Source organism: Myotis brandtii, unplaced genomic scaffold, assembly GCF_000412655.1.
Source record: "Myotis brandtii unplaced genomic scaffold, ASM41265v1 scaffold103, whole genome shotgun sequence".
In the NCBI taxonomy this organism is placed as follows: Eukaryota; Metazoa; Chordata; class Mammalia; order Chiroptera; family Vespertilionidae; genus Myotis; species Myotis brandtii.
In genome coordinates this window covers 4868348-4889595 of record NW_005353460.1, presented here as the reverse complement: position 1 = coordinate 4889595, position 21248 = coordinate 4868348, and the positions used below count along the sequence as shown (strand labels likewise).

The 21248-nt window shown below is 40.7% G+C and overlaps 2 protein-coding genes across 4 annotated transcripts in view; both read left to right on the top strand.

Moving 5' to 3' along the window:
• ANK1 (ankyrin 1, erythrocytic) overlaps positions 1–21248 on the top strand; it is a 624245-nt gene that overhangs the window by 293944 nt on the left and 309053 nt on the right. The gene's annotated exons all lie outside the window — the stretch shown is intronic.
• The window catches only part of KAT6A (K(lysine) acetyltransferase 6A), a 119303-nt gene that overhangs the window by 31233 nt on the left and 66822 nt on the right, over positions 1–21248 (top strand). Inside the window, exon 1 of one of the 3 annotated variants that reach the window (XM_014536506.1) lies at positions 17941–18346. The exons of the other annotated variants lie outside the window; for them this stretch is intronic. Within the exon in view, the coding sequence (XP_014391992.1) occupies positions 18311–18346 (36 nt within the window). The 5' untranslated portion in view covers positions 17941–18310. Of the gene's footprint in view, positions 1–17940; positions 18347–21248 lie in introns of those variants that run through there. 3 annotated transcript variants of the gene reach the window in all.

Sequence of the window (21248 nt, the reverse complement as noted above, 5' to 3'; positions counted from 1 at the left end):
GTACAGTGCGATTGAAACTTCGTGGCCCATGTGCAGAAGTCGGTATTTTGTGGAAGAGCTGGTATTTTGTGGAAGAGCCACACTCAAGGGGCCAAAGAGCCGCATGTGGCTCACGAGCCCCGGTTTGCTGAGCCGCAGTTTGCCGACCACTGATTAGGAGATGTATCTGTAAACATATTGCTACAAGAGATGTCTGAGATTTTGCTGCCTATGGTTTTTTCTAGGATTTTTATTGCTTACTTTTAATACTAATTTAAAAACAATAAGAGAGTTGTGTTTCCCAAATTGCTTCCTTGGAACACCATTTCCTGAATACAGTGGGGCCTTGACTTACGAGTTTAATTCCCGTGATGGAGCTCGTGATGGAGCTCGTAACTCAAATTACTCGTATGTCAAATCTTAAAATGAACGAGTGAGACACGTGATGCTGGGCTGATGTTGTGGCATTCACTGTGACGTTCGCGCCAACTAAACTAGTGGTATCTGAAGCTGGCTCGTAACCTGAATTTTAGCTCGAAACTCAAAGCAAAAAATCGGCCGAGAGACAGTTTGTATCTCGAAAAACTCGTTAGTCGGGACACTCGTAAGTCAAGGCCCCACTGTATATGTTTAGAGAACAGAGAAATCCTTATCACAATAAGTTTAGAACACAGTGCATATTTATAGTTCACATTAGCATATGAAGGGAATTGTGGAATCCCCACCTCTACACCTCTTTAATTTTGCTAAGGGAAGACTACTCTCTACTCCCACCTCATTGCCCTTAAGACCTGTTTAGAAAGTACTGCTTTTTCTGGGCTCTAATCTTTCAGAATTTAGCCTTTTAGTTGTTACTGCCAATTAAAGTCTTTGTGATTGCTTGCATTTGTAATAAAATATCTGTGGGAGTTACTTAAAGGGGAAGAAATTTGCCAGTCTATTTCAATAGGAAAATCCCATCTCTAGGGTTTGTGAATATCCATGAGCAAACTTCTTTCCTATTTTGGATTTCTATATGAATATCAAACTTGTTGGTTGTTTGGATTATTGAAGTAGGAATAGATAAATTGTTGTATGACTTAGTTGTTCGTGGCTTTGGAAGGGACAAAAAGATGTTTAAAACAAAATTAAATGCTTTTTTAAAGAAAAATTTTAAATAAAAGTACCCTTGGACATACATGTTTATTAGCTCAGCCATTTTTATTACCTGTTTCTCTGCTGAGAGGAGAGGACAATATATATATTCTCGGAGTTGAAATGTATCTATAAAACTTGGAGGAGCCCAGCCAATATGGTTCAGTAGGTAAGTGTTGATCCATGAACCAGGAGGTCATGGTTCAATTCCTGGTCAGGGTACATGCCCACCCAGGTTGTGGGCTCAATCCCTAGTAGGGGGGTTGCTGATCAATGATTCTCTCTCATCTTTGATGTTCCTATCTCTTCCTCTCCCTTCCTTTCTGAAATCAATAAAAAATTTTTTTTAAAAAGTGTTCTGTATTAAAAAATAACTTACAGGAAGTTGTGAATCGGCATGGAAGGCTTTCTAGATATTCTAATTTGTAAGCACTTTGAAGATAAAGTGTTCATTTTTATATTGCTAATGGGCAAATATTGTTTTGTAGATGACAGTAATTTGTGTTTTAATTTAAGGCAAGAAGGATTTTGTATTCAGTTACAAAGTGCCTCATTGTGTTTGACATTGTTAATCACCTGGGATTGGCTATTAAATGTTATTGTGGATCTAGGAAGTTGTTTGTTATAGTTGCCTCCTGATTTATCTGCCCTCCTTGCTTCCCAGCACTGCTTTCTTTTCCTGAGCTCACAGGGGCTTTGGCTATGGATTGTAGTCTTGCTTACCATAGCATAGGGCTGCTAGCTCAAGTAAGAGTCAGGATTCTCTTAGTGCAAAAGGGACACAAAGCCAAGGCCCTGATCTCTTTGGATAAATTATTTGTGGGTTTTGATATGCCAGTGATATATAAATAGATTTTGTTATGTCTTTGTGGATGACATTGGTGGAGCACCTCTAACTTTGATTTGACGTTTTCTAGCCTACTCTACTATATTATTCTCCTCATTGTCTTTTTTAAAATATTTTTTTATTGATTTCAGAGAGGGAGAGATAGAAACATCAATGATGAGAGAGAATCATTTGATGGGCTGCCTCATGCATGCCCCCCAGCCATGTTCCCTTGATCGGAATCAAACTCAGGATCTTTCAGTCCACAGGCCGACGCGCTCTATCCACTGAGCCAAACCAGCTAGGGCTCCTCATTGTTTTAATCTCTTCCTTCACACACTGTTAAAGCCATTTGAAATAGTCTCTTGAGGCTTAAGGATGAAGAGTACTTGAAGAATTATGAACAGTGATTCCTCACCTAATTAAAGAGACCTGAATTTATAATCTAACCTAATCCTGAACCTGTAACTAAAGTTAATCACTGCATGTACGAAAGTATGTTGTTGGATCACAACAAATGTCTGTGTCCACATAAAGTTTTATTGGAGCACAGCTACACTTGTCTGTGGCTTCTTTCATGCTTTACAGCAGAATTGAGTAGTTGCAACAGAGGCCTTATGGCCTGCAAAGCCTAAAATATTTACTACCTGATCCTTTACAGTAAAAGTTTGCCAAACTCTGCTCTAGAGTAAATGCAGAATCCATTCACTTCTCACTTCTTGTACTGCTACCATCAGTTCAAACTCTTTGACTATTAGACTATTATTGCCTCCTAATTATCTCCTAGCTTTTGTCCTTTCTTTACCATACTTCCTGGCTTTACTTCCTATTATTCTCCCCTTCCCTACTGTCCACCAGCCACATTGACTTTCATATTGTTCCTAGGTACATCCCTGCCTCAGGGCATTTTGAATTTACTGTTCTCTCTATTGGAACATTCCCCATCCCACCCCCACCCCCATAGTATCTATTGAGTATCTGCTATGTACCAGATACTATGCTGTCCTCAACTCTTCCATACTATATGTAGCTCACATTCGTGTGTGTGTGTGTGTGTGTGTGTGTGTGTGTGTGTGTGTGTGTAGACAGTGAAAAAAATTAACAAACATAAAAAAATGAAAGATATGAGATATGTGATTTGGAAAAAATAGAGTATGCTAAGAGAGGCCTCATGGACAAAATGACATGTATGCAGAGAGCTGGGGTGGTGGTTGTGGTGTTGTCTCTAAAGTAAATATTTGCATGGCTTATTTACCTCACTTTCTTCCCTGTATAAAATTGCAGTCTTTCCACCACACCTGGGAGTTATTTTCATTTCTTGTGTTATTTTTGCATATGATACTTACTGCCGTCTGACGTACTCTATATTTTTATTTTTGTTTGTCTCCTATTAGAATGTAAGGTCCAAGATGGCTTTCTTTTGATGCCTGCTGTTTTCCTTAGTGTTTGGCACATAGTGGGTATTCAGTATGTATGAAATGAATCAATTGAGGTGTCCAGACCAAATGGGTACTTGTCTATAGTTAGGAAGATAGCCATTAAGAAAAACTGATATTGGGAAGTGATTGAGTGGGAGAGAAAAAAACATAGGCTGTACTCAGTGATACATTTAGATAATCAGTGACACAGATATCCAGCTTTTAAAAATACATATATTTTTATTGATTTCAGAGGGGAAGGGAGATGGAAAGAGAGATAGAAAGATCAATGATGAAAGAGAATCATTGGTTGGTTGGCTCCTGCACACCCCACAATGGGGATCGAGCTCACAACCTGAGCATTATGGCCTGACCGGGAATCAAACTGTGACCTCCTGATTCATAGGTCAGCACTCAATCACTGGGCCATGCCAGTGGGGCAGATATCCAACTTCTTTAATCATTGGTTGGTTGGCTCCTGCACACCCCACAATGGGGATCGAGCTCACAACCTGAGCATTATGGCCTGACCGGGAATCAAACTGTGACCTCCTGATTCATAGGTCAGCACTCAATCACTGGGCCATGCCAGTGGGGCAGATATCCAACTTCTTTTCTATTATCCATGAATGTGTGAGATCATGTGGTATTTTTCCTTCATTGACTGGCTTATTTCACTTAGCATAATGCTCTCCAGTTCCATCCATGCTGTTGCAAATGGTAAGAGTTCCTTCTTTTTTACAGCAGCATAGTATTCCATCGTGTAGATGTACCACAGTTTTCTAATCCATTCATCTACTGATGGGCACTTAGGCTGTTTCCAGATCTTAGCTATGGTGAATTGTGCTGCTATGAACATATGGGTGCACATATCCTTTCTGATTGGTGTTTCTGGTTTCTTGGGATATATTCCTAGAAGTGGGATCACAGGGTCAAATGGGAGTTCCATTTCCAGTTTTTTGAGGAAACTCCATACTGTCTTCCATAGTGGCTGCACCAGTCTGCATTCCCACCAGCAGTGCACAAGTGTTCCTTTTTCTCCACATCCTCTCCAGCACTTGTCGTTTGTTGATTTGTTGATGATAGCCATTCTGACAGGTGTGAGATGGTACCTCATTGTTGTTTTGATTTGCATCTCTCGGATGATTAGTGACTTTGAGCATGTTTTCATATGTCTCTTGGCTTTCTGAATGTCCTCTTTTGAAAGGTGTCTATTTAGATCCTTTGCCCATTTTTTGATTGGATTGTTTATCTTCTTTTTGTTAAGTTGTATGAGTTCCCTATAAATTTTGGAGATTAGGCCCTTATCAGATATGACGTTGGCAAATATGTTTTCCCACGCAGTGGGTTTTCTTGTTGTTTTGTTGATGGTTTCTTTTGCTGTGCAGAAGCTTTTTATTTTGATGTAGTCCCATTTGTTCATTTTCTCTTTAGTTTCAACTGCCCTAGGAGCTGTATCAGTGAAGAAATTGCTTTGGCATATGTCTGAGATTTTGTTGCCTTTGGATTCTTCTAGAATTTTTATGGTTTCCTGTCGTACATTTAAGTCCTTTATCCATTTTGAGTTTATTCTTGTGTATGGTGTAAGTTGGTGGTCTAGTTTCATTTTCTTGCATATATCTGTCCAATTTTCCCAACACCATTTATTGAAGAGACTATCTTGGCTCCATTGTATGTTCTTGCCTCCTTTGTCAAATATTAATTGAGCGTATTGGTTGGGGCTGATTTCTGGGCTCTCTATTCTATTCCATTGATCTATATGTCTGTTCTTGTGCCAGTACCAGGCAGTTTTGAGAACAGTGGCTTTGTAATACAGCTTGATATCTGGTATTGAGATCCCACCTACTTTGTTCTTTCTCAGGATTGCTGCAGCTATTTGGGGTCTTTTTTTATTCCAGATGAATTTTTGGAGAGTTCGTTCTAGATCTGTGAAGTATGCTGTTGGTATTTTAATGGGAAGTGCGTTGAATTTATAGATTGCTTTGGGTAGTATGGACATTTTAATGATGTTGATTCTACCAATCCAAGAACATGGTATGTTCTTCCATCTCTTTATGTCTTCCTCTATCTCTTTTTTTAACGTCCTGTAGTTTTCTGAGTAGAGGTCTTTTACCTCTTTAGTTAAGTTTATTCCTAGGTATCTTAATTTTTTTGGTGCGATGGTAAATGGGATTGTTTTTATAATCTCTCTTTCTGAAAGTTCACTATTGGTGTATAGAAATGCCTCAGATTTCTTGGCATTAATTTTGTATCCTGCTACTTTGCCAAATTCATGTATTAAGTCTAGTAGTTTTTTGATGGAGTCTCTAGGGTTTTGTATGTATAATATCATGTCGTCTGCAAATAAGGACAGTTTTACTTCCTCTTTTCCAATTTGGATGCCTTTTATTTCTTCTTCTTGTCTAATTGCAATGGCTAATACTTCCAGTACTATGTTGAACAGGAGTGGTGAGAGTGGGCATCCCTGTCTTGTTCCTGTTCTTAGGGGAAATGGTGTTCGTTTTTGTCCATTGAGTATGATGTTGGCTGTGGGTTTGTCATATATGGCTTTTATTATGTTGAGGTATGATCCTTCTATTCCCACCTTGCTGGGAGTTTTTATCAAAGAATGCCCATAAGGGAGTCTACCCAAATGTTCATCATTCTTCTCTTTCCCAATTCAAAATATACTCAGAGCAGGGGCCAGCAAACTAGACTCAGCCTCTGGGCAAGGTCCTAGATGTATTTTTACATGGACCTTCAGCCAGTTTTATGTTAAGAGTTAAAACACAGCAAAACAGATAATATGCTGTAGATGATATGGACCTTATGTGGTCTGTAAAAACAGTTTGCCAACCTCTGACTTACAGACACCTTCCTGATTGCTTCCAGGGTAGAAAGATACTCACTCCTCTATTGTGGTCTTCATAAATAATAGAAGTTAAGAATTGGAACATGTAATTGATCTCACTTAGAGGTTGTATTGAGACTTAGAAAGTTATATTAATTAGGGGTGCGGGGAGGAGTGTCACACAACTTTATAGGTATAGATCCTGAGTCTCTAACCTATGTTTTTTTTTTATGTACCTTTTTTTTTCGAATCAGTGAGGAGTGCTATTCCCTCTTCTGTGATAATGCTAGGCAAACTATCTTCTCTAAGCCTTAATTTTTATCACCTGTAAAACTGAAAAAATTGATAGTAGTATAGGGTTTTTATAATGATTAAATGAAATCATGCACATAAGGTACTAGTATATAATTTAACAGATCATAATTATATTTTGTCACAGTGCAGTTAATAGGTTTCTGGTGTCTAGGAATCATTCCCCTTCTCCTCACACACATAGAGGATAGGGTCATGGAAGGAATGTGTTTGTCTTTAGAGCTTTCATACCTCTTGTGTAGGGATCTAACTATTTCAGTAGCATTGTATTTTATTGATTTGTTTGGGCTTAACCAACTTTTAGAATGTTGTTAAATGGAACATTTTGTTGGAAGTTTTAAACAACTGATTTACAGACTTTTGAACAAAATTGGGTTGCAGATTTAAGATTAGTTTTCTAAACTTAGGCAGAAGAGATTTTTGGTCATTTTGTTTTATGCATTTTTAGTGACCAAGTTTTTGGGGGAGCTGAAAGGGAAAGATTGAGGAAAGGGAGAGAAGGAAATGGAGTACCTATGGGAATTCATTGTAATATTACAGGCCAGTATTATTTCTAGTGCATATTGACAAAAATGCTGGGAGGTTATTAAATTGTTCAGAATATCATTTATGCATAGATTAGTGCTGCTTCAAACTTTCCTGGTCTGTAAAGGGTAAGTATATTATGAGATTGGGAATACCATCACACTGTTCAGCTATCTCCCTCCCACCCTCTGTTTAGATAAAATCCTACATAATAAAAGGCTAATATGCAAATCAACTGAATGACAGAACCACCCGTCACTCTGACGTGCACTGACCAGCAGGGGGCAGACACTCAATGCAGGAGCTGCCCCCTGGTAGTCAGTGCACTCACTCCCACAGGGGGAGCGCTGCTCAGCCAGAAGCCGGGCTCATAGCTGGCAAGTGCAGCGGCGGTGGCAGGAGCCTCTTCCGCCTCCACAGCAGCGCTAAGGATGTCCAACTGACTGACTTGGCCTGCTCCCACGGGGCCAAAGCCATCAGTCGGACATCCCCCGAGGGCTCCCGGACTGTGAGAGGGCACAGGCTGGGCTGAGGGACTGCCCCCTCCCCCCAGTGTACGAATTTTGTGCACCGGGCCTCTAGTAGGGTTAATAAATTAATCAAGGATGGTTTTTGAATGGAAGTTACAAAAGGACTCACAACCTTGGTTAAGATGGATCACATATCTGGTGTTTGAGTGTTTATTGAATAAAGGAGTGATTGTACATGTGTGCATATGAGCATTCAGAAAAACAGTAAATGGCATAGCTACTCCCCTTTGCAACACTGCATATTTATAAATTTATATACAACAATGGATTCTTTTTAGTGTATAGTTTTATGAGTTTTGACAAGTTCAAAGGGTTGTGCAGCCACCACCACAATGAAGATACAGAAGAATTCCAGTATCCCCTCTTATAAACTTCCCTCATGCTACCCTCTGACTCCCCCCTGAACTGGCAAACTACCGAGCTGTCATTCTCCCTATAGTCATGCATTTTCCAGATTATCATATAAATAAATCATATATAGCCTTTTGAGTCTGGTTTCTTTCATTTAACATAATGCATTTGAGATTCATTCATGTTGTGTGTATCAATATTTTGTTCCTTTTAATTGCTGAGTAGTATTCCATTGTATATGTGCACCACATAGTTCATTTCTTTCTCTATTGAAGGGTATTGTGTTGGTTTCAGCTTTTGGCAATTATGAATAAGGCTGCTATAAACATTTATATGCAGGGTTTTGTGTGAACATAGATATCTTAGTTTTCTGTGTAACACATTGCAAAACTGGGTACCTCAAAAACAACATAAATTTATTCTCTTACCTGTCTGGAGGTCAGAGGTCTGAAATCAGTATCAAGGGCCAAAATCAAGGTGTTGGCAGGGGCACACCCCCTTTACAGCCTCTTTTAGCTTCTGGTGGTTCCTGGCATTTCTTGCCTTGTTGCTGTATCTGCTTCCTTATTTACATCATCTGTATTTCAAATTCTCTTCTCTCTCTCTCTCTCTCTCTCTCTCTCTCTCTCTCTCTCATACTTGTGATAGTATTTAATGCACAGCTGGTAATCCAGGATAATCTCTAACCTCAAAATCTTTAATTTATCACATCTGCAAAGACCCTTTTCCAAATAAGTTAACATTTACGGGGTCCAAGGATTAGGACCCTATATCTTTGGAGCCATTATTCAGACTACTACAATCGGTTTTCATTTCAGTTGGGTAAACACCTAGGAAGGGGATTACTGGGTTGCATGTAAGTGTATGTTTAACTTTATGAGAAACTACCAAACGGTTTGCATAGTGGCTGTTCTGTTTTGCATTCTTACCAGCAATACATGAGAGTTTCATTTGTTCTACATCCTTACTAGCATTTGAAATTGTCATTTAAAAAAGTTATTCTAATAGGTATATAGTGGTATTTAATTGTGAATTAATTGGCATTTCCTTAATGATTAGTTATGTTGAACACCTTTTCATATGCTTATTATAACTTCTTTGGTGAAGTGTCATTTCATTTATTTTTCTATTTTTTAAATTGGGTTATTTTCTCTTTTGTGTTCTTTTTTTTTTTAAACAACACAAAAACCTGTTCTCCTCAAAGTTAGTTCTGGACCCTAAGCTTCTTACTTTTCCTACAACTAAATAAATTAGTTCTTTTCTGGCTCCTAATAAATTTACTCAGTAACGGAAATATAAATTAGCATGTATGAGTATATTAATTCTGGGTTTGTAAGTGACTGAAACACTTGAGTAAAAAGAGTGTTTTTTTAGTAGCTATGATCAAACTTCAAGGAAGGGTATGAATGGAGTTGGCTTTAGGGACAACTGCTCCAAGGATTATATTATTGCTTGGTTTCTCTATTTTCATCTCTGCTTCTTTCAATTAGTAACACTGTCTCCTGTCTCAGACAGGTTTTCTTCAAATGGTTGGGAACATGGTTGCATGTGTTTTAGGATCCAGATCCTTCCATCCTTGTGACCTAGAAGAAAAAAGGGATCGATCTTCTTTTCAAACTTTGTTCAGAAAACTTCTGGGATTTTCAGCCTGACTTACTTGAACATCTTAACTCAAAAAGTGTGAACAAAACAAACTCTTGATTCCTCCTCCCTCTTTTCCCCCCATGCCTTCTCCTCTGTGTGTGTTTTAAATTTCTTCATATCAGTAAATCCAACACTCATAGTCAGAAAACCAGGAGTCCTTGATCCCTTCCTTGATTTCCTTTCAGGAATAGCCCTTTGTTTCATATCCAGACCATCAGTCTTGCTTACTGTTTTGTAACCACACTGCTCATCTTCTCTCAGTTTCTTTTTAAAAATACGTTTTTATAATTTTAGAAAGAGAAAGGGAGAGAAACATTGATTGGCTGCCTCCTGCACGCCCCCTACTGGGGATCGAGCCTGCAACCCTGGCATGTGCCCTGACTGGGAATCAACCAGCGACCACTTCAGTGCATGGGATGATGTTCAAGCAACTGAGTCACACCAGCAAGGGACTCTCTTAGTTTCTTAATACACCAAGCTCTTTTCTTGAGATCTTTGCACAGCTTTTCCTTCTGCATGCAGTGATTTACCCCTCTAGGGGTAAAGCTTCTCATTAGATCTCTGCTTAAATGTCACTGCCTCAGAGAGGTTCTCGTTCTAAAGCATGAAGCTCCTCCTTCATTCCTGTCTTTTTCCAAGCTTCTTATTTGCTTCATAGTACCACTTCTTAGAGTTGAGAGTCATTTTATCCATCTCTTTATTTGGGTCTTGTCTTTTTACCACTAGACTATGCGAATTACTTGGATTTAGGGGCATTATCTTGTTTAACTTTGTATTTCCAGTTCTAGTACAGTCTGGGGCATTTGTTAGTCATGTAAAGGTTTTTGAAAGAATGAATCAGAATGCATTTTTACAATTGGCACAACCTGGGTATAGTGCCCTTGTGAGATGGTAGTTGGTGGATAAAAACATAATAGCCACTGCAATAGGCTCCAAGTGAACCTACATTAAGATACTACACTTAATGCTTTTTTTAGAATTTTGAAGATAATAGTAATTAAGTCTGGTACTAATCATTGTATTTATTAATATTTTTATTTGAATAGAAATCTCTAAGGATATCTGTAGGCATAGGTCTAAACTAAATTTAAAATTTTTATTTAATACAATAGCCACTAGCCCTGACCGGTCTGGCTCAGTTCTATGAGCATTGTCCCATGCACCAAAAGGTTACCGGTTTGATTTCTGGTTGGGGTACATGCTTGGGTTGTGGGCTCAATCCCCAGTAGGGGGCATGCAGGAGGCAGTTAATCGATGTTTCTCTGGCACATCTAAGTTTCTCTCTTTCCCTTCCTCTCTCTTTAAAAACCAATAAAACATTTGAAAAAGCAATAGCCACTAGAGTCTGATTAGCATTCTTTTCTCTAGCTACTTAGTGCAGTAGACTGAATGACATGTTATGGGCCAACCAGATGTTATAAAGCATCAGTAATAATATTCATTTTCATGTTTCTCTGTTATGCTTATCCTCAGGGGGCTCCTGTTTAGGTTCTTGTATTGTCCCTTTCTAATCCTTTACTTTTGACTGTTCACATATTTGCTGCTCTCTTAACCTTCTGTAAAGAGATTCAAGACAGAGGGCTCTGGAGTCAAGAATGTTTGGACATATAGTAGAGCATAGAGTTGATAAACCTGGCTGGGACTGACTGCTGAGTTAGTGAAGGTTAGGGTGAGCATATAATTTGTCATTCAAACCAGGTCATTTTTGAGATGAAATGGAGTGCCAGGAAAATGGGTTTAAACCTGGACTATCTCATAAATCACAGTACTGGGGGGATGTAGATTATAATCAGTTGTTGTAGTATGGGGTGCTCTGAGCCTGAGGGCTTTAAATTGGGAAGAGAGATGCCTAAAAGTGGTAGGAAGAAGCCAGGTAGAGCTCTGGGTTGTGTGTGGACTGAACATAAATAGTGAGCCAAGAGTTTTGTAGAACTGTCCTAATTAGTAAACACTAGAGGCCCGGTGCACAAAATTTGTGCATGGGTAGGGTCACTAGGCCTGGCTGGCGATCAGGGCTAATCTGGGGGGCGACCGGTGGGGCGATTGGGAGGTCCCCTGCTGGCACCTGCCTTGGCCGGCCTGGCTCCACCCACTCCGGCGGGGTGATCGGGGGCCAGTACCGGCCCGCTCACTGGCTACCCTCATCCCCCGATCACCCCGCCGCTGCCGGTCACCTCCCTCTGAGGGAAGGTGATTGGTGGATTATCTGGGGGGGCGTAGTGCTGGCCCGCTCACTGGCCAGCCTCAACCCCTGCCTCCACTGCCGGTTGCCTCCCTCTGTGGGGCAACTGGCGGGGCGATTGTGGGGCCCCTACTGGCATCCGCCTTGGCTTGCCTGGGGCCTGTGGGCTGGGGGCAGCTCCTGCGTTGAGCATCAGCCCTCTGGTGGTCAGCGTGCATCATAGCATTCAGTCGATTTGTATATTAGACTTTTATTATCTACTAGAGGCCCGGTGCATAAAAATTTGCGCACTCGGTGGGGGGGCGGTGTCCCTCACTCCGGCCTGTGCCCTCTCGCAGTCTGGGACCCGTTGGGGGATAACCACCTGCTGGCTTAGGCCCACTCCCTTGGGGATTGGGCCTAAGCTGGCAGTCAGACACCCCTCTGGCAGCCCGGCAGCCCTCGGGGGATGCCCACTTGCCAGCGGGGAGAAGGCCTAAGCTGCAGTCGGACATCCTTAGTGCTGCTGAGGAGGCGGGAGAGGCTCCCACCACCACCGCTGTACTGGCAGCCATCAGCCTGGCTTGTGGCTGAGCAGAGCTCCCCCTGTGGGAGCACACTGACCACCAGGGGGCAGCTCCTGCATTGAGCGTCTGCCCCCTGGTGGTCATTGTGTGTCATAGTGACCAGTCATTCCCAGTCATTCTGCTGTTAGGGTTAATTTGCATATTACCCTTTTATTATATAGGATACATATAAAAGGCTAATATGCAAAGTGTCCCCATGGGAGTTCGACCAGGAGACCGGGAGTTCTATCGCTTGCTATGATGTGCGCTGACCACCAGGGGGTGGCGCGAAACAAAGGAAGGCCTCAGCCGGCAGCTGGCAGCTGGAGAAGTGAGGCCCTAGCTGGTAGCTGGAAGGAAGGCCCTGCTGGCAGCCAGAAGGCCTCGATCAGCCCTGATCGCTGGGCAGACCTAGGGACCCTACCCGTGCACGAATTTCATGCATCGGGCGTCTAGTATAGGATAATTGCCTAACAGATAAGGTTGAAATCCTAGAATCTGAACCTAATTCCCTTTTATTTTCCCGTAGAAAGGTACTACTGTGCTTTGCTATACTGTTCACTCAAAGAATACATGGGTTGTCTGATCTGCAAGCTTCTGGCCTACTTTTAATAAAAAGTTACTGAGAGTGTTTTGCACTGTTGAAGAATTTTCTCAGATTAAGTTCACACTCTCTTGCCACTTTGTCCTATAGATAGTTGTAGTACACATTTGTGAGTAGTTTGGAAAGATGGGCTTTAAGATACTTTTTAAAGGGGTGTGAGGTGGAATGAGGAGCACACAGCAGGGAGTGGAAGGCAATTTAGAGGTGGGTGCTAGTAATAGTAGCATTTGCTATAATTATTTTTATTATACATTAGAGGCCTGGTGCGCGAAATTCATGCACTGGGTGGGAGGTGGGGGGTCCTCTCAGCCCGGCCTGCACTCTCTTGCAGTCCGGGACCATTTGCTCCTTACTGCCTACCTGTTTGCTGCTCCTTACTGCTGCCGCGGAGGCGGGAGAGGCTCCTGCCATCGCCGCTGCGCTTGCCAGCCGTGAGCCCGGCTTCTGGCTGAGCGGGCTCCCCTTGTGGGAGCGCACTGACCACCAGGGGGAAGCTCCTGCGTTGAGCATCTGCCCCCTGGTGGTCAGTGCACATCATAGCGACCTGTCATTCTGGTCGTTCTGCCATAATGGTTGCTTAGGCTTTTATTATATAGACTAGAGGCCTGTTGCACGAAGAGATTCGCCATCACTGGCCTAAGCCATCAGTCGGACATCCCCTGAGGGCTCCCAGACTGGGAGAGGGTGCAGCCGGGGCTGAGGGACCCCCCCCCCCCCCAGTGCACAGATTTTGTGCACTGGACTTCTAGTAGCATTATAATTGAGATTAATACCTATGACAGCATGCAGTAAAACTGATTCTATGAAGATAAACTTATCACTCCAGTATTGGGTTTTTAATTTTTGTTAGGTAAATATGTACTTTTAAAAAAATTAAGATGTTTGTTCTTTGGACAAAGGATGCAACTAATATTGAATGTTTTGTGGAAAAATGTAAAAGACATTATTAAAAGCTTTGTGAAGAATGTAAAATACACACACAGTCATCTTAGGGCGACCTCATGTTATCTTTTCCATGAAGACACTTTTGTTATGCCTTTTCTTTAAAAAATGTTTTTGCTCCCTTGTTAGGTTATATGGACCTAGAATATACAATATATAATTGTTCAGTGAGAATCATGGTTACTATGACATTTCCTAAGATGATAGCATTAAAAATAATTTTCTGAAATTTTATTTTTATATAAAGCAATTTTTTTGAGAGAGAGAGAAACATCGATTTGTTGTTCCACCTATTTATGCATTCATTGGTTGATTCTTGTATGTGCCCTCACCAGGGATCAAACCTGCAACCTTGGTGTATTGGGACAACACTCTAACCAACAGAGCTACCCAGCCAGTGCCACCTTTTTATGTTTTAATTCAGAGTACTTTATCGTTTCCATTTTATTTTATTTAATCACGTCAGACAGGTCTAGTTACTGTTATCTTCATGTTATGGAGGAAGAAAGAGAACCAGTAACTAGCTGTATTTTCAGCAACCAACCCTGAGAGAATTATACTAAAGATGAAGGATGTGAGGCACTTGGTAACTAGCCTTGCAAAGGGTACTGCACATAATACACTAGAGTTTATATTAAAAACTAGAGGCCCGGTGCACGAAATTTGTGCAGGGGATGTGTGTGTCCCTCAGCCCAACCTGCACTCTCTCCAATCTGGGACCCCTCGAGGGATGCCCGATGGCATCCCCTCGAGGGATCCCGGTGGGGTCAGGCCTAAACGGGCAGTCGGACATCCCTCTCACAATCCAGGACTGTTGGCTCCCAACTGCTCGCCTGCATGCCTGCCTGATTGCTGCTAACCGCTTCTTCCAGCCAGCCTGATCACCCCCTAACCACTCCCCTGCCAGCCTGATCAACGCCTAACTGTTCTCCTGCCGGCCTGGTTACCCCTAACTGCCCTCTCCTGCCGGCCTGGTTGCCCCCAACTGCCCTCCCCTGCAGGCCTGGTCACCCCCAACTGCCCTCCCCTGCTGGCCATCTTGTGGCGTCCATTTTGTGTCCTCATGGGGGTGGCCATCTTGTGTGTTGGAGTGATGGTCAATTTGCATATTACCACTTTATTATATAGGATTGTTTTTCAAGGTAAAAAATTGCTATATAGACATTGCTGTATTCACTTTTTATATTGCTTTATTCTATAACTTTAAAACTATTCATCAGTTTTTAAATTTTTCCCTCCATACAGACTTTCTAGAATTGTACCAATATAGTTGCTGTTAACCACATGCAGCTATTTAAATTAAATTTAAAATGGTAGCCATATTTCAAGTACCTAGTAGCCTCAGTGGTAACTGTATTAGCACAGATGCAGAAAATTTTCATCATCACAGAAAGTTCTATTAAACAGCATTGTTTTTAAGAACAGTATTAGAGAAAATACCACTTGAGAACAGGTTTTGTTTTTGTTATTTGGCTTTAGGGTTTTGAAGTTAGAAATGTTAACTTTAGATTATCCTAATGAGAGGAGCTTTGTGATTTACTCCTATTGATCAAGCTTGTCATGTTCACACTTAGCTTAATCTTTTATTAAGTCTGGCTGGCTACGTACAAATCAATCATACTAGACTGAGGGATATTTTGGGCTAAGTCATAAAAAATTTACAAATGTGTGTTTTATGTTGTTAATGCTTAATATAATTTAAGCTTTAATGCTTAATATCTTTTTCCTTATCCATAGAATGAGGGCAATGATTACATGGAATTTGAATTAATTGATTGGGGTTATGAAGTTAAAAAATTAAAATCCTAGTGAACCTCCTAGTCCCAGCAGAAATCTTTGCTGTTTTGAAGTTGTTTCAACTTCAACTCTCCTTTATTTTCTAAGCCCTTAAAGTTTAGTGTCTCATTAAGCATAGTTTACACACTTGTTGAGTAACTACTCTGGACTAGTCACTGTCTTCCATGATTTGTTAATTCATTTATGATTACCCATTATGATGACCTATAACTAAATTATGAGCTCCTTGAAAGTAGGAAATCCTGTTTTGTATTTAAAATGCCTATAATTTTAGAAATTAAGAACTGAAAGAGACTTTGAGATAGTCATGTCAAATATTTTTATTTTATAAATAAATAATCATGACAGATGAAGTTACTTGCCCATACTTGGAGAACCAGGGCTAGAGAACTTGGATATCCTTCTATCAAGCTATCTCCTTACCTGATTAATTGTTAAATTTAATCTGAAGGAAGTTATAAGCACTGGTTTTGGTTGAAGCTACTCTATTTTGTATGTATAAACTGTGTCAGTGTAGAGCAAAGTTATTTATAACTCTGATATTTCCTGTTTGTTTCTTATGACACATTCTTAGGGTCAGAGTATATGCAGTTTTTGGAGATACAGCATTTTTATCTTGAGAAAGCTTTTTGGTTTTAGATTGGAATAGGGTGACTGGTTTCTCAGGTTAAATAATTGCTCAGTTATTTTTATGTGTTACCTTTTGGTCGTAATAACTTATATAATGAATTATGGGGTTAGAGTGTCCATTTATAGAACCTAATAGTCCTGTTTTTATGAGCTATTTTTGACCTCTACTTTTATATTCTCGTTACAGTTTTGGTTTCAGTATTACTATTGTGTACACACACACTTATAGGAGTGCTAAGAATAGTAAACATTCCTATGTACAAGTAAGATGACACTGAACTGTTTCTTAAAGTTCTTTTTTATTCACTATAGTTATTGGCAAAGTGTACATTAGGTATTTACAGGTACAAGGTGATTGTTATTTGATAGGATACTTTTGCTTCTCAGAAATAATATTGGTTTATTTCTGTGGTAGCATATGCTGTAGTTGGCATGGACTAGACCAGCTCAGGCTTTTTTGTGGAATACTAGTTGTTTCCCCATAAGATTAGGAAACATCCTTCCTTTTCTCCCATTTGCCCAAGAATTGAAATAGATTTCAGAAGGGAATCTTTGCTTGTGAATCAAGACTTTAATTATAGGCTTTCTTCTTTCCAAAGGCACTTCCCTTTTTTGCAGTTGTTCTTATGTGTGCGTGCGTGCTGTGCGTGCGTGCATTTATTCGCGTGTGGCCCTTTTTTGCAGTTGTTCTTATGTGTGCGTGCGTGCATTTATTCGCGTGTACAGGTGTGTGGTTGCTTGCAGCATTTGGATCTGTGCAGTACATTGGCTTCTAGACACCCTTTGTATAGTAACAGCATAAGCTGAGGGGCTGGCAGCCTGTAAAACAGTTTTTTTCCTTTTCCCCCTCCTCTCAACCTCGCTCTCTCCCCAGATCTGGTGACATTACATAGATAAATGTGCAGCTAGGAAAACATCAGAAGAAATTGAATGCCTGCCAAAATTTGCAGCATGGAACCAAGCTGGCTGCTTCAGCCTAGCTTTCCTGATCTCTCATTGTGTGTGTGCAGTCTGCACTTGTCAGGGCTTTCCTTCTTGAGTATTACGTCACTATGTTCTCCACTCTCATTACACTATCTTTTCTTTTGAAAAGCTACTGTCTTCAGGCTTTACACTTGTTAAACACCCAAGGCTTTATTTATACTGTTACGGAGGTAATATTGAAGATGAAATATATTTAAGTTTGAAAGAATTTTTTTTGTAAATCCTCACCTGAGGATATGATTTTCATTGATGAGAGATAGAGAAACATCAGTGTGAGAAACAGCGATTGGTTGCCTCTTACAAGGGCCCTGACTGACTGGGAATCTAACCCAAGACCCTTCGCTACATGGATGATGCTCCAACCATTGTGCCACATTGACCAGGGCAAAAATTTTAATTTGATGTAATATCCACTGAAGGTGTATGTGCGTGTGTGCATGTCCACATGGGTGTTCTGGGCAGTATTAGGTTAGTGTAGAGCAGATAAGGTACTGGTAACTACTTAAAATTATTACATTGCTTTTAAAAAAAATCTTTCTATTCTTTAGGAAGAGGGACAATTTCTCAGAGGACTTTGAAGACAACTTAGAGAAGTACTGATTTTTAATTGTTGATCAGCATTGCAGATAGACATTTCTAGGATAGAATTGATTATTTTCATGTTTGTTTGTTTTTTTTTAAATAATACTGTTAGGCTTTTTATAGGTTAGTAAGTCCCAGTGCACAGGAGTTGGTATTATATGGTTCATTAGGCTCTGTTGTGGCTGGCCTTTGACATTTTTATTAACCCAGTAGAATTGGAAGATCATGTGATGTTGGAGTAGGAGAATTTATCTTGGTGACTTTAGGATGCTGATTCCATTGTAGGTATAATTTTGCCAACCTAAGAATCCAGGAAAGAATTGCCAGAGAAGGAATGAAAGAAAAGATTTTATATGAAAGTACCTACCTTGATCCCGAAAGAAAACAAACCAATGGCAACAGCAGCAATTGAGCAGAGTCTCGAGCATAGAAACCCAAATACAACTCCCTGAAGCCAGTGTGAACAAAGTTGAGATCAGCTGTGTAAAACATTGCATGTACCATAAGAAGGCTTTTAATCAAGTAAATAAAGTATGTGTAAATTGCAAAATTTTTTTTTATTTCATTGAGTGATTAAGTTGAAGCTGTTTTGAGTATTGGACTTACAGTCAGAATATCTATCTGACTTTGAATAACTTTAATCACTTTGTTAGTCATATATAGTCTTTTACAAGGATTTTTATCTTTAGTAAAATGAATACATAATGGTTTTTATTTATATTTATTTATTATATTTATTTTTTTGTTAATCCTCACCCAAGGATAGTTTTCCCATTGATGTTTGAGAGGGAGGAAGGGAGGGGGAAGAGAGAAAGAGAGAGAGAGAGAGAGAGAGATAAGGGGAGGGGGTAACATCAATGTGAGGCATCCTGACTGGGGCTGGGGATTGATCCTGCAACCCAGGCACATACCCTTGATCAGGATTCCAACCCGAGACCCTTCAGTGGGTGAGTCGACACTCTAACCACTGAGCAACACCAACTAGGACTATAATCTACTTATTTAAAAACCCTGGGTGTAACATCACAACCCGAAGCTCGACCAACCGGAAGGAAGTCAGTCCTGCAAGGGTTGTCTTGGAAACGGCTGCACCCTCCCTCGAGCTGTTTCCCGGAGCTGTTTCCAGTAAGGGCGAGGTTTGAGGCAGGAACCCGCCCTCGGAGTGTGGAGACATGTCTTTATAAAGTGTGCCGCGCCAGCACGGCCAAGGGTGAACCTGAGTGGGGGCAGCTGAAAGGCTTAGAAAAGACAGACAAGAGAATGAAAGCTGGGTTTCGGTGGGACGCTGCTTCTCTGAGAGACAGCGACCATGCCCACAGCCGTGTCTTTATTTTATAGCAGATGCCAGGAGGCAAAGTAAGGACATGACCAAGATATTTACAACATTCTCCTGGGTTTCAATCCTATTCAACTACATGCACCTGAACTCTATCAAGCCTACATCACTCAGGCACGTGGAGCCATGTGTTTGGACCATAGGTTCAAGCTTACAACTATAGCTGTTGGCTATAATTGTGCTGGGAGGGCCCTGCCCTCCAAGTTGGGACTTGCACGTGGCAATGAGAGGACTGTGCCCTCTCATAAGTCCAAGGCTTGAACCTGTCCAAACACTGTAGCCGCTCCCCACAGGTCCCTAAGTCAGCGCTAGCCCCAGGTCTTTGTGCCCCTCCTCCACACTCCCTGGCAGGGCTGAGCTGCCCCTGGATTAGGGAGGTGCTGATGATTTGATATCTCAACCTAAGGATTTAATTGATCCCCCAGCTCGGTTGGAAAAATTTCCTCCCTCTAATAGCTGTTTTATCTTTCAGCCCCTGGCACCACTGGAATCATACTTAGGTCTCCTCAGAGGCCTCAAAGGAGAGAGAATTAAAAAAAAAAAGTCAAGACATCAGGACCAGGATGCGTTTCCTTCCTGACCATTTGGAAGGCAATCGCTTGTTATGGCCTCGAATCATCAGCTTTCACCTGGAGACGGGCAGGTGCCCTCTGAGACGACTGGAAATGAACCATGAGGCACCCAGAAGCTTAATCTTCTCAATGGTCATAAACTGGGTTTATGGGATATTACACCCTCCAGCCTCCTATTTCTCCTCTCAGGCCATTGGGCCCCTCAGGGAAAATGGTGCCCTGGGACAATTCACGCCTCCACAGCGTGGTTAATGGAGCATGAGACCATTTCACAGCTTACCGAGAAGAAAGCTAGCCTTTGGCAGGACACCGCCAGCGTGGCACAGGGCTTCGTGAGTTTCAGAAGCTCACAGGGTGAAAGCTATTTTATTTTTTTACTTTTAATGGGAATGCTGTGTCATAAATTAAAATTGAAAGTGGTGCAATCATCATGCTATTGAGAAATCTTAATAGTAAATGGGGTCTTTGTAATGGTACCAGATTTATTATCAAAAGATTATGACCTAACATTATCGAAGCTGAAGTAGTAACAGGATCTGCAGAGGGAGAGGTTGTTCTGATTCCAAGAATTGATTTGTCCCCGTCTGACACTGGCCTCCCATTTAAATTAATTCGACGGCAGTTTCCCGTGATGCCAGCATTTGCGATGATTATTAATAAATCACAAGGACAAACTCTAAACAGAGTAGGAATATTTCTACCTAAACCCGTTTTCCCACATGGTCAGTTATATGTTGCTTTCTCTCGAGTTTGAAGAGCATGTGACATTACAGTTAAAGTTCTAAATACTTCATCACAAGGGAAATTAATCAAGCACTCTGAAAGTGTTTTCACTTTTAATGTGGTGTACAGGGAGATATTAGAATAAGTTGAATCACTTTATCAGTCATTGTATCACTGTTGTTTTCATATGTTTTTGTCATTTTTATATCATGCCTCTGTTGCTGTTATATCCTTTTGTTGCTGTTTATTAATAAATTTATATATTATTTTCATCTACATTTTACTAATTTCCTTTCATCTTCACACTTCTATTATAGAGAAAGGGCAAATAGCAATATTAAAATATTTCTGCTAATTAATTCCCTTTTAATGTGCACGAATTTTGTGCACCGGGCTACTAGTGTTTTTATAAAGATCCCTTCCAGTTTCGAACATCATACCTTCTATTAGATATGTGTTAGTTATTATTTTGGTAGGTCTTGAGGAAAATGATGCTGTTTGCCACTTTGTTCAAGTGTTACTTTAAACCAGCGGTTCTCAACTTGTGGGTCGCGACCCCTTTGGGGGTCGAACAACCCTTTCACAGGGGTCGCCTAAGACCATCGGAAAACACATATATAATTACATATTGTTTTTGTGATTAATCACTATGCTTTAATTATGTTCAATTTGTAACAATGAAAATACATCCTGCATATCAGATATTTACATTACGATTCATAACAGTAGCAAAATTACAGTTATGAAGTAGCAACGAAAATAATTTTATGGTTGGGGGTCACCACAACATGAGGAACTGTAT